Source organism: Mauremys reevesii, linkage group 5 (genome assembly GCF_016161935.1).
Source record: "Mauremys reevesii isolate NIE-2019 linkage group 5, ASM1616193v1, whole genome shotgun sequence".
Taxonomy (NCBI): Eukaryota; Metazoa; Chordata; order Testudines; family Geoemydidae; genus Mauremys; species Mauremys reevesii.
Window position 1 is genome coordinate 136,019,238 of NC_052627.1, and position 13,392 is coordinate 136,032,629.

A 13,392-nucleotide genomic window follows, 5' to 3' on the forward strand; every position below is an offset into this window, starting at 1 on the left:
CTGGCTCTGGCACCTGGCCTCTGACTCCGGCTCTGACCCAGGGCTCCAATTCCTGACTAGCGACTCCTGCTCCAACCATGAGGCACAATCACCCGTGACAGAGGGAAGAGCTGGGGGTGCTTGGCTTTCCCCGGGGATCACCTCTTAGGACAGACAAGCCAATGGAAACAGACCTCATGTCTTCCACCCTCCATCACATAACAGAACAAGGCAGATGCTGGGCTTATCGGCCTGCCTGTCTCTCCAGTGTCCCACCATGCCTGATCAATTGACGCAGAGCTATGAGCTACTGGACTGGGCCATGGGAGACCCAGGTTCTGTGCCCAGGTCGGCTGCTTTCTGTGTGACCTTGAGCAAACCTGTGCCTCACTTTCCCAATCCACAAAATGGGAATGGTCCTGACTCGCTTTGCAATCGATGGATGGAAAGCAACTAGATGAGAGCTGGGGATCGCTAGTGAATGCTGGCCCCAGAATAATAAGCGAAAGGAATGCTGGGAATCATTAAGAAAGGGACAGATAATAAGACAGAAAATATCATATTGCCTCTATATAAATTCATGGTAACACCCACATCTTGAACACTGCATGCAGATGTGGTCAACTCATCTCAAAAAAGATAAATTGGAATTGGAAAAGGTTCAGAAAAGGGCAACAAAAATGATTAGGGGTATGGAACGGCTTCCGTATGAGGAGAGATTAATAAGACTGGGACTTTTCAGCTTGGAAAAGAGACAACTAAGAGGAGGGATATGATTGAGGTCTATAAAATCATGAGTGGTGTGAAGAAAGTAAATAAGAAAGTGTTATTTATTCCTTCTCATAATGAGAACTAGGGGTCACCAAATGAAATGAATAGGCAGCAGGTTTAAAACAAACACAAGGAAGTATTTCTTCACTCAACACACAGTCAACCCTTGGAACTCTTTACCAGAAGATGTTGTGAATGCCAAGACTATAATAGGGTTCAAAAAAGAACTAGATAAGTTCATGGAGGATAGGTCCATCAATGGCTATTAGCCAGGATGGGCAGGGATGGTGTCCCTAGCCTTTGTTTGCCAGGAGCTGGGAGTGGGAATCACTTGATGATTGCCTGCTCTGTTCATTCCCTCTGGGGCAACTGGCATTGGCCACTGTCGGAAGACAGGATACTGAGTTAGATGGACCTTTAGTTTGACCCAATATGGCCATTCTTATGTTCTTATAATACCTTACTTTAAAATGGAGGGTCTTTCCTCCAGAAGCATCCCAAAGAATTTTCTAAACTCTCTGGCTCAGATCCCCAGCTGGTGTAAATCGGTTTAGCTCCACTGGAGTCACTGGGGCCAGATCCTCAGCTGATGTAAACTGGTAGAGCTCCGCTGAAGTCAGTGGAGATGGTCCTCACTCTCCCTTGACGTTATATACACACATGCACACGCATTACGGTGGGCCTTGTTCTCATCTCACTCACACTGGCCTTACCTCGCTGATCTTCACTGACTTCCATGTGGAGTCAGTCCTGGTTTACACCGATGACCAGGATCTGGCCCACTGGGTCTGGGAGTCACTTCACCTGCTGCTGAAACTTGGCTACCTCCAAGGTGGAATGTGATGCCCTTTTAACAGCACCCCCACCACCGTGCAGCAGCTTTGAGGAGGGGAAGTGAGCAATTGTGTCTCCAATTAAAGCGGCAGGAGGAATTCAGGTCAGCAAATAATTGGCCAAGCTGGAAAACAGCCAGGATCCCAGGGTTACTCTTGTGAAATGGGAGCTTTAATAGCCAGGAGCAGCCGGGACCTGGGTTTTCCGTCTCGTCTTAGCGATGGGGTGGTAGGTGCAGAACTCTGTCTAGACTGGTCTTTGGCTGGAAGCCAAGCCTGGCAAAAGAGACTCTACCCTCGGCTTGAGGAGCTTGCTGTGGGCAGCCAAGCTCATTATTATTACATGTATCATGGTAGCATCTAGTGCCCTAACTGAGAGCAGATCAGCCACACAAACACGTTGTAAAGGGATGGCCCATGAGCTGAAGACCTTGTAACCCTAACGAGACAATGCAGAGAAGTGACGGAGGTTTATAACATCATGAAAGGTGTGGAGAAAGTGAACAAGGAAGTGCTATTTACCCCTTCACATAACACATAAACCAGGGGTGACCTGATGAAATTAACAGGCAGCGGGTTTAAAACAATCCTTCTTCACACAACACACAGCCAACCTGTAGAACTGGTTGCCAGGGGGTGTTTTAAAGGCCAAACGTATAACCGGGTTCAAAAATGAATGAGATAAGTTCACGGAGAATGGGTTTATCAATGGCTATTGGCCAAGATGGTCAGGGATGCAGAACTATGCTCCCTAAACTTCTGACTGCCAGACGCTGGGACTAGATGGCAGGGGACGGATCACTCAGTAACTGCCCTGTTCTGTTCATTCCCTTGGAAGCATCTGGCACCAGCCATAATCAGAAGCCAGGATGCTGGGCTAGCTGGACCACTGGTCTGACTCAGTATGGCCGTTCCTACGTAGCATTATTGCCCCTATTTCACAGATAAAGAACAGAGAGTAAATGACTCGCCCAGGATCACACAGAGTCCGGAACTGAACTAAAACCTTGCAAGTCCCAAAGCACTGCCTTAGCCACAAGACCATCCAGGATCTCTGACACCAGCCTCTGCCTTCCTCTCCCTTTCCTGCTCTTTCTGCTCTGCTTGCGATCCTGCCTTGGGAGGCAAGTCCCACCATGCCCATCTGGAATTGACGCGACAGAGAAACGTACTTTCCGAAGACAGGCTCCAGCGTGCACGGGATGTAATTGTCCTGGTCATTTATGGATTTCTTTCCCACCGAAATCTTCACGTAGGGGTCACACTACAAAGACAGGAGGAAAAAAAAAACACAGGAGGAGGGACTGCTACAGACTCATCTTCAACCACAACAGTAATAAGGACCAGATTCTGCCACCCTTAGTCATGTGGATCAACCCCTTATTCCATGAACAGGCCCTTGAGTAACACCCCACGTCAGCAAGGGGGAGCGGAATCTGTCCCTTTGCTGTTCATAACAAATTCCCTTAGGTGCTAGTGCTGGCTGATCCAGCTGCGACTCCTGTTCCAGGCCTTGTATGCGCACGGACAGGCAGTGAGGACGAGCAACCAAGGGCGCAGCCTGGAAGGGGATTAACAGAGTTGCCTTGAAGATCTCATGACCCCATAGGCACCAACTCCGTGGGTGCTCTGGGGATCAAGCACTCATGGAAAAAAAAAATAGTGGGTGATCAGCACCCACCAGCCATAGCTGATGAGCAGGACTGCCAATCAGCTGTTTGGCGGCTGGGGAAGGCACTTGGGGGAGGGCGGAGAGCAGCGGGGTCCTCAGGGGAGGGTTGGAGCAGGGGCAGGAAGAGATGGAGCAAGGGTGGAGCCCCACACTTAGAGGGACACATCCCCTTATTTTGTCTCAGTTCAGCAAACAGCCTAGGGGATACTAGCCAGGGGCTCCAGGGTGGAGGGGAAGAAGCCATGCTGAGATCCTCAGGGGGTTTTCGCTGTCCCACAGGTTTTTTAGAAGGGAGGGATGGAGCAGCCCTTGGTTGGCTAAGTCAGCAGACATAACTCGAAGATATACAAGGAGCACGGGCACTGAGTAAGAAGCGGCCATTTTTCTCCTGGCTGCATCAAGCAGGAAGAATCAAAGCATGCTGGGAAGGGGAGATGGTTTAACCTTCATTTATTTTTATTTTTTTTGGACAGAAAATGGTTTTCCAACTCTTCTGATTTCACTGAAATTCTTTGAAGGAAAGCTCCTATATGGAAAGGAAAGTTTTCGTTTCATGTCAGTTTTTGAAAACTGAAAAAAAAATTGATTTTCATTTTTGGGTTTTCCGCTCTCTCCTCCTCCTCTCCATTTTTTAATCGTTTCCAGAGTGAAAAGGGAGTTTCAGAAAATGGTTTTTGTTGTTTTTTTAAAAATGGAAACAAAATGGAATGTTTTCATTTCAACCAAAAACAGTTTTCTTTTCATTTTAAATGGTTGGGAAAAAAATTGTTTCTGAAGATTTCTCCAAAAAAAAAAAAAATTTTTTTAAGGCAATTTTTGCTTCCTTTGAAATTTTGGGCAGAAATGAATTCGGATATTGCCACCTGCCCTACTGAGAAGCCCAACAACAATACAGGAGAGCTTAGGCCCTGGGCTTCAGAACCATGGAAAAGGCACTTTGAAGAAACAAGTTGGTGTTAGTTTTTTCCTAGATGCCAAGGCCAGAAGTGTGAGCGACAGGGGGAGGGGGCAGAGAGAAGCGAGCGGGTCGGGGTCTTGGGGGGAAGAGGCAGCACAGAAGCGGGGTCTTGGGGGAAGGGGCAGTGTGAAGGTGGGGTCTCGGGAGCAAGGCCTCAGGGGGAAGGGGTGGTGCGAGAGCAGGGCCACAGTTTGGGCACCTGTGGCCCCCCCACTTTTAGGGCGCTTCTGCCACTCCTGACACAGCCCAGGGAATTTCACCCCACCACTTCTGCCCTCAGCCCCATTGGCACGTCTCCCAGATGCTCCCCTGAAGGATACCTTTCCGTTGGAGTCCTTGGGTTGCAAGTCGAAGGCACGGATGATGTAGATCCTGATGAGACACTCCTGGGGTCCTTTGGCTGGGAGCTGATGGAACTGGCGTGGTGGGACCGGCACTCTTGGGTCATCCGGGAGGGGGTACATTTTGAACGAGCCCTGAAAAGACGTTGAGCATTCACATGTGTGCACATGCAGGAGGGTTACACTACAAATGCTAATAGCTGGCAACTGTGTGACTGAACTCAGAGCAAATCAGTGCAATGCTGCTTGTGTAACACCACATCCCCAGGCAAGTCGTCAGCAGGAAGGATGGAAACTCAGAATCTTTCAGCGTACCCTTCCGCTGCCCAGCAGGCTCCGCAACCTCTCTCTGTGTCCCACACACCACCAGAGGGAGACAGAGCACCACATGGAATAGAGGAACAATCCTTCACTTCCTGTCCTAAAGCTGTTAAACAGCTGCTGTGTTTCAACCCAGAGGGGCTGTGAGTCAATAGTAGACTGGTAAAGGGATACCTAGGGGTAAGTCTACGCTGCAGTTAGACACCTGCGGCTGACCCGTGCCTGGCCCAGGCTCGCAAGGAGGGTCCGCCCCCTTAGCAGGGTCCTAGAGCCCAGATGCCAGCCCAGACCTGAAGGTCTACACCACAATTAAACAGCCCCTTAGCCCAGAGCCAGTCGCAGGTGTCTAATTGCAGTGTAAACATCCCCTATATGCGGTTAATTACTACGCAGGGGTCGTCTGGGGCAGAATTACTTAGGCCTTGATTCTCATTTACTCTACTGCCATCTGTCCCCAGAATGGTGCAAAGGACCATTAGTGAAAATGAGAATTGAGCTCTTCATGTTTTTAAGGAGCCGAGATCCTCAGATGAAAAGGTGCTTTACACGAACAAAGCATCATGTGCTACAGATCCATTCAAAGAGAGGCCGGCGGAGCGAGTGCCCCGAAGGGACTGGCTCCGAGCACTTGCGTAGGCACCTGGCAGTCCTCTCACACACATGCTCTCCCCACCCCAGGGAAGAAAGATGCTCCATTGTTTTGACCCAGTCAGCCACAGGCAATGCTGACTCCAGATGTGATTTTCCACCTGGATTATGTCTAAGCCTGTATGGGTTCTGAAGTGCAGAATGTAGCCATCGCCGGGGGCGTTCGTTAGGACACTTTTATGACCCGGTCTCCACGGGGGTGCTAATAGTAAATAATTCATCCTAATAAGCACCACTACATTCTGTTTCTACAGGACCTTTCATTCGGCAGGATGCCAAAGTGCTCTGGTGACAGCATACGTTGCACATTCTCTCTCCCAGACGCACTGTGGAGAATCACTTGCCCACCACTGAAATGCTGCCCCCTCTGAGTGAGACACAGCAGCTGCACTCTGCCAGCAACACTACACTGGTGTTAAGTGCAACTTCTTCTTACTTAGATTGTAAGCACTTTGGGGCAGGGATTGTCTGTTTGCTCTATGTTTGTACAGCTCCTAGCACAATGGGGTGGAGCAGACCAGGGCTTCTAGGTGCTACTGCAATACAAATAAATAATAACAGGCCACTGCATCAGGACATTAACATCTTATCCATAACATGGGCTCTAGAGATGACTTGGGGTCTGTCTACACGTAGACATGGAAGGGTTCGATTTTTATCGGTAAATGCTGGGGAACATCGATTTCACCGTACGCACAGAAACCAACAAAAAATATTTCCATCGATAATAATCTAAACTTACCGACAGGCCAAGTAAGAAAAATGCTGCTTGAGAACTCATGAGAGTTGATTTAAGGCTACAATTTTGACATATGATGTCAGAGAGACAAGGTCAGGTTTTTATTGACCCAACTTCTGTTGGTGAGACAGACAGGCTTTTGAGACACACAGGGTGTGTCTACACAACAACTAGCATCCCGTGCTCGAGCTCACGGGACTCGGGCTGTGGGGCTGTTTCATTGCTGTGTCGATGTCTGCGCTCGGGGTGGAGCCTGGGCTCTATGACCTTGCGAAGTGCGAAGGTCCCAGAGCTCAGGCTCCAGCCCACACTCGAAGTCTACAAAGCAGTGAAACAGCCCGAGCCTGAGCCCCGTGAGCTCGAGTCAGCTGGCACAGGCTAACCACAGGTTTTTCTTTGCTGTGTAGACGCACCTAAGGAGCTCGTCTTCAGGTCTGGGAAAGGTACATCCAGCATCACAGCAAAATGCAAGGTGGAACGGATTGTTTAGCATAATTAGTTAGCACATATTGCCAGGGATCAGTCAAGGTAGAGTGGCCCCTTAACACCTCTGCCCTCATAGGACTAAAAGAGGGGGTTAGTGGGTTACAGATTGTTGTAATAAACCAGAAATCCAGTGTCTCTGTTCCGTCTGTGATTTTAAGGGCGAGAAATTTGCATCATGTGCTGCTGCACCAATGCAGCTGTAGCACTTCTAGTGAAGATGCTCCAAGCTGACAGCAGAGAGCTCTCTCATCAGCTTAATAACGCCACCTCTGTGAGAGGCGGTAGCTATGTCGGTGGGAGAAGTCTACACCAGCGCTTAAGTCGGTATAACTACGTTGCTAAGGAGTATGGATTATCCAAAGCTTAGTGTTTTGCAGCTGTCTTTTGAAAGTGCTGTGCAGGTTTCCTTTGAGGATGAGGACTGAGAGGTCAGATACGGAGTGATTGCTTGGTGAAAAGTGTTCGCCCTCAGGCGGATAGGTTGTTTTTGTCTTTGATCACTTCCCTGTGTGAGTTCATTAGAGAGTGCAGTGACTGTCTGGTTTCACCCACATGGTGATTATTGGGGCATTTAATGCACTGGATGAGGTACAGCATGTGTAGGATGCAGGGATCTCGAAAGGTGTGTTGTGGGGGGTGTTGATCATTGTAGCAGTGACGATATGTCTGCAGGTTTTACATCTGTTGTTCTAGCAGGATCTGGTGCCACTCCGAGTTGGCTGACAGGTACCATCCCATACTGGAACCCAGACAGGGTATCATCAAACAACTACAACCCATACTCAATGGAGACCCCACCCTGAAAGAAATCTTTCCCAAACTCCCTCTTCTGGCCTTCAGACAACCCCCCAACCTCTGCAAGCTCATCAGCAGAAGCTCCCCACAGACCAGGACACACCAACTCAAAGCAGCACCAAACCTTGCTAGAACAAGATACAAAACCTGCAGCCATATCTCCCCTGCTAGTGATCAACACCAACCATTCATTACTCTAGTAGACACAAAAACCCATGGTCTGAACAGAAACACTGGATTTCTGGCTTATTGAACAACCTGTAACCCACTAACCCCCCTTTTTGTCCTATGACTGCAGAAGTGCTAACAGGCCATTCAGCTTTGAATGGTCCCTTACAATATGTGCTAAGTACTTATGCTAAGCAATCTGTCTCACCTTGCCTTTAGCTGTGAGGCTAGGAGTACTTTCCCCAGACCTGAAGAAGAGCTGTGTGTGGCTCCAATGCTTGTCACACCGCCAGACAATGATCCAATAAAAGATATTTCCTCCCACTCCTTGTCTCTCTAATATTCTGGGACCAACACAGCTACAACTACACTGCATACAACAGCGCCATCTGTCTTGGACGGTTTAGACACAAGAAATCCTGCATCTTGGCAGAGGGTTCGACTAGATGCCCCTTGCGGTCCCTTCTAGCCCTGTGATTCTATGACATACAATGCTGATAGATTGTGTTTTAACAATTATAAAGCCTTAACTTTTTTCATCTCATTGTCTCTTGTCATTAAATAATTCTCTGACACCCTCGTCATCTGGCCCTCCATACTTCCCTGCAACTGTGAAACTTTAAATTGATAAAAATGAAAATAAATGCTTCCAAACCATAATTTCACGCAACTGTGAACATTTCAGTAAATAACGATAGGAAAAACAAAAACCAAAATAAGCACTGAAATTCGCTGCCAAAATGATAAAAAATAAAAATCAGATTCTGCCGAGCCTCTCTGTATTGTCATCACAGGGTGTCATTGCAACTCGAGCAATCACAGCCCAGCTAGCTTTGAACTAGCGAGCTCAGACACATGTGCAGTGAAGCCACTGTACAAACCCGCCTGGAACTCTGGGTAATTATTCACGGGGTTAGCCCTTGCTGAACGAGCTGCCATGGCCTCCCTGCTCTGCGACCTACACTAGCTAAATTGGAGCTACCTGGGGTAGGTCTACACGAGCTGAAATCGCACCCTGTGTTTGCAGTGTAAACACACCCATCGCATCCAGCAGGTTACGCACCAACTCTTGTCTGCTCTGCCCTCTGCAATGTTCCCAACTTCTGTCAGACCCAGGGTCCAGCAGATCCTTCCCTACTTTATAACAAAGAAATATTCACGGGTAGGTGCTAGAGCAGGGGTGGCTAACCTGAGCCTGAGATGGAGCCAGAATTTACCATTGCCAAAGAGGCACAGGATATGTCAGCAGCCCCCCATCAACTCCCCTCCCCAACCCCGCCGGCCCGCTCCCAGCACCTCCTGCCCACTGGCAGCCCCACAGATCAGTGCTTCTCCTCCCTCCACACACCTCCCGATCAGCTGTTTTGTGGCGTGCAGGAGGTTCAGGGGCAGGGTGGAGGAGCGAGTGTGATGTTGCACTCGATATGATTTTATGAAAGTATGCTGATGAGTGTGAATATAATGTAACTGGAATGTGCTTCATGCAAAAGGTCTCTTGTAATGTATCATTACAAAGCTTATAATCTACTGAGTGTGGTCATCCTATTTGTATAAATGGATCACTCTTGTATTTGCAACTAGAAATATGAAACATAACTCTGAGGGCCTATTGTAGTTATGCAAAGTGTGGGCCATTAATGGTGGTTTGGAATCTTAATGGCTCCCATTAACCAGGACAATTGACTGCAGATGGCTCTGTTTTACTTGTAAGTCTCTCTGTATACCTGTGTGCTGGCAAGTAGGTAATGGAGTCTTACAGTGACATGTGATCATGTCACCTGAACTGGAATCCATCTTTAACCCGGTGCTTTTCCCATTGAGAAGGAGGGGTGGGAACCCAGAGGGACAAAGGATTCCTGCCTTGTGCAAAAGATATAGAAGTGGGTGGAACAGAACAAAGGGGAAGGGCCATCCTGAGAAATCCCCTAGCTACCCCCTGAGCTGGAACAAGGGCTGTACCAGGGGAAAGGATTGGGCCCAGACCAGGAAGGTGTCCAGTCTGTGAAAGAAACTCATTGAAACATCTCTGAGGGTGAGATTTTATCTGTATTCAGTTTTGTTACTGTACTAGACTTAGACCTGCGTGTTTTATTTTATTTTGCTTGGTGATTCACTTTGTTCTGTCTGCTGTTACTTGGAACCACTTAAATCCTACTTTCTGCATTTAATAAAATCACTTTTTACTTATTAATTAACCCAGAGTATGTCTTAATACCGGGGGAGGGGGGCGCGGGAGCAAACAGCTGTGCATATCTCTCTGTCAGTGCTACAGAGGGCGAACAATTTATGAGTTTACCCTGTATAAACTTTATACAGGGTAAAAGGGATTTATTTGGGGTTTGGACCCCATTGGGAGTTGGGCATCTGAGTGTTAAAGACAGGAACACTTCTTAAGTCACTTTCAGTTCAGTCGGCAGCTTTGGGGCACATGGTTCAGACCCTGGGTCTGTGCTGGAGCAGACGGGCGTGTCTGGCTCGGCAAGACAGGGAAAGCAGAGGGAGAAGTAGTCTTGGCACATCAGTTGGCAGTTCCCAAGGGGGTTTCTGTGATCCAACCCGTCACAGCGAGGGCACAGCAGGCTCAGGGGAGGAGGCGGGAAGGGGTGGAGTGGGGGCAGGGCCTGTAGCAGAGCCAGGGGTTGAGCAGTGAGCACCCCCCGGCACATTGGAAAGTTGGCACCTGTAGCTCCAGCCCCGGAGTCGGTGCCTATACAAGGAGCCGCATATTAACTTCTGAAGAGCCGCATGTGACTCCGGAGCCACAGGTTGGCCACCCCTGGGCTAGAGGGATTAGCTGCTAGTTTCCATTTGACTATTGCTAGGTAAAGTGACTCTGGGTATAAAGAGTGGCCATCAGACCTTGAATTCCCCCACCACCGAGGGATCTTCGTTAACGTCCTGCGTTCTGCCGCGGTAGAGCTTGAAGGTCTGGCAGAAGTCGGAGAGCCTCTCAAATTCCTCCATATTCTCCAGCTCCGTCTCGTAGACCTAAGGAGGAAAACCCCTCTGAGTAAAAGGATGAATTTCACCCATAAAGCACAAGGTCCACACCATCTGCAGAATACCATGGATGCCTCTGTATCTCCTTACTCCCAGAGCCCTAGAGATCAGGGGTGGAGAAGGCCTTTCAGATCACTATGGTAACAACAACCTTTCACGGACCCTTTAGAGATTGTCTGCAGACCCCTAGGGGTCCGCAGACCACAGGTTGAAAACCACTAAGCTAGACTGCCCCTTGAGGCCAGCGTGGGATTGTCACTCTCCAAGCACTTTGGTTTTAAATGACTCAGGGTATGCCCTCACTGCAGTTAGATGAGGGCAGCTGACTCAGGCTCATGGGGCTATCCAGTTGAGGTGAAGACATTTGGGCTTGGGCTGCAGCCCGGGCTCTGGGACCCTACCCCATAGCATGGGCCTAGAGCCTGGGATCCAGCCTGAGCCTGAATGTTTACACAACAATGAAACAGCCCCTTAGCCCGAGCCCCGTGAGCCTAAGTCAGCTGGTTATGAATTCCAGTGTAGACCTATCCTCAAGCAACAGGGCTTCCGCTGCTTCCCCATGGAAGGTCTTCCATAGCCCAAGGGATCGCACCGTTCCTGGCAGCCAGGCAACGATTTCCCTGTTTTACATTCAACAGGGATTGTTATGCTACACTCATCACTGTGGGATTGAGGACTTAATTCATGCCTCTTGTACCAGCCTTAACAATTCCTCTCCTTGAGGTACACGCTCTCCTAGGCAGGTCATTCGTTCAGTTATAAACCAGACAGTCCTCTTTTTGGGTGGTTAGTTCCCAGCCCAGTGTTGAAACAAAACCAGACATGGTTTTGTCCAGAATCAGATGGGGTATGTTAATTTGAAAGCATGCCACTGCGCCTCCAGTGGTGTCACCTTGCAGATGCCGTGCATGTGCGATCACGCCGGCGGCGGCAGGCCCATGCCATTCCCGGTGGCACAAGAATGACCAATATTTGGGGAATGAATGAGTGGTAGACTCTTATAGACTGGTAGCTCCCCGCCACACCCAGCCCATAAGCCTCGATGCTGCAAACAGCTACTTGTGCATACAGCTGGTCAAAAATTTTCCAGTTGTTGAAACTGTTTTTCAACAGAAAATTGGGTTTTCAACCAAACAAAATTTTTCTGAACAATCTTTGTTTTCTGGAGGAAATTTGGATTTTTCACCCAAAAAAAGGGAACACCCCTAAAGAGAAATACTTCGGTTAAGGAAGGATGCCTTGGTGCTTCATGAGACTTGTAGTTCAATTGTCTCATGTCCCCCTTCTCTTCTATGGGCTGGGATCCCCAGCCAGACTACATCTCCCATGACCAAGGACTCCCATGATGCACTGCTACCCTTCTCCAAGAGGAGAGACTGAGCATTATGGGAGATGCAGTCTGACCAGGGAGTCGGGTATATAGAGGCGAATGGGAGCATGAGGCACTGAAACTACAGCTTTCATGAGGCACCCCGGCAGCATTTCTGAATTGAAATATTTTGGTTGTTGGCCAAAATGTTCAGTACTCTAATTTTGTCCAAAAAAAGTTTTGGGGGTTTTTTTTTGGGAGGGTTCCACAACCAGCTCCACTCATGTGCTTAACTTTACACATTGGAGTCATGCCACTGATGTTCCAAGGACCCAACCCAGCTCCCGTTGAAATCAACAACAAAACTCCCACTGATTTCAGAATCAGGTCTGGAAAAAACACCTCTCGACTGGTGCTCCCCTTTTAAAATAAATCTCACTCCATAGATAATCATTGTCAGCCAGCTGCTACAGGGCATCAGCCACAAGGAGATGAGGTTACCTTCAGTGTGTCAAAGCCCTTCTCTAAGTAGCCGCCGCATTTCTCTCTTTCCCCCGTCGAAGCGTAGAACTTGCTCCACCAGTCGATGAACTCTTCCTCCTGGAAGAGGGGAGAAAAAATAAAATATCTCCCTTGGGAAAACCACCCGTTGAAAACGTAATCGCTATTGTTAATATTCGCCCCTGTGCAGAGAGACAGCACAAAACCCATGCACTCAGTGGGTGTTACACATCCCCCTTTGGGCCAGAGCCACAGAACAGTGAACCTGTGGCCTTGTCTACACTACACAGGCTTTCTGATACAGCTCAACCAGGATAGCTACACCAGCAGAGCCCCCTAGTGAGGACGCAGCATGTGCCAACAGAGGGAGTTTTCCTGCCGGCATAGAAACACCACCTCCACAAATGACTTTAGCTATGCCAAAAAAAAAACTCTTCTGTCAGCACCGCTACGTCTACACCTTGCCACCGTAGCTATGTTGGTGAGGGGTGTGTTTTTTACACACACCGGACCAGCAAAACTGTAGTGTGCACTTGATATGTTACAAAAATTAGTTCTTTAGACCAAGCTGTATAGTCTTTCTTTTAGCTCTCAGGGTCCCTGGTTGTTGGTTCACTCCCCAGTGTGGTGGCAAAGACAGAGATTGTCAGACAACACTTAAGCATTCAGGATTCGAAGTGGTGAATCTGCACAGAGGTGACTCTCACCCCAGGAGTGGGTCAAAGATGTTCTGGAGAAGAAGCCATCAGAATTTATTTCCAGATGGCAGCTTTTTGCCAACGTTGGTGGCCCTCCGCTGGGGATCTCCATGTGGAAGGAAGGATGGGTTATAATAACTGCCCCCAGACTAACAGGGCCATGTGTCTCAGAA

At 48.7% G+C, this 13,392-nt stretch overlaps 1 protein-coding gene across 11 annotated transcripts in view; it reads right to left on the bottom strand.

Annotated features, from left to right (window-relative positions):
* The window catches only part of DYSF (dysferlin), a 282,294-nt gene that overhangs the window by 46,952 nt on the left and 221,950 nt on the right, over positions 1-13,392 (bottom strand). For all 11 annotated transcript variants that reach the window (XM_039540940.1, XM_039540938.1, XM_039540935.1 and 8 more), the window contains 4 exons: positions 12,522-12,620; positions 10,571-10,699; positions 4,534-4,689; positions 2,756-2,847 (listed from right to left, as the gene is read on the bottom strand). In XM_039540940.1, the coding sequence (XP_039396874.1) occupies positions 2,756-2,847; positions 4,534-4,689; positions 10,571-10,699; positions 12,522-12,620 (476 nt within the window). The remainder of the gene's footprint in view (positions 1-2,755; positions 2,848-4,533; positions 4,690-10,570; positions 10,700-12,521; positions 12,621-13,392) is intronic.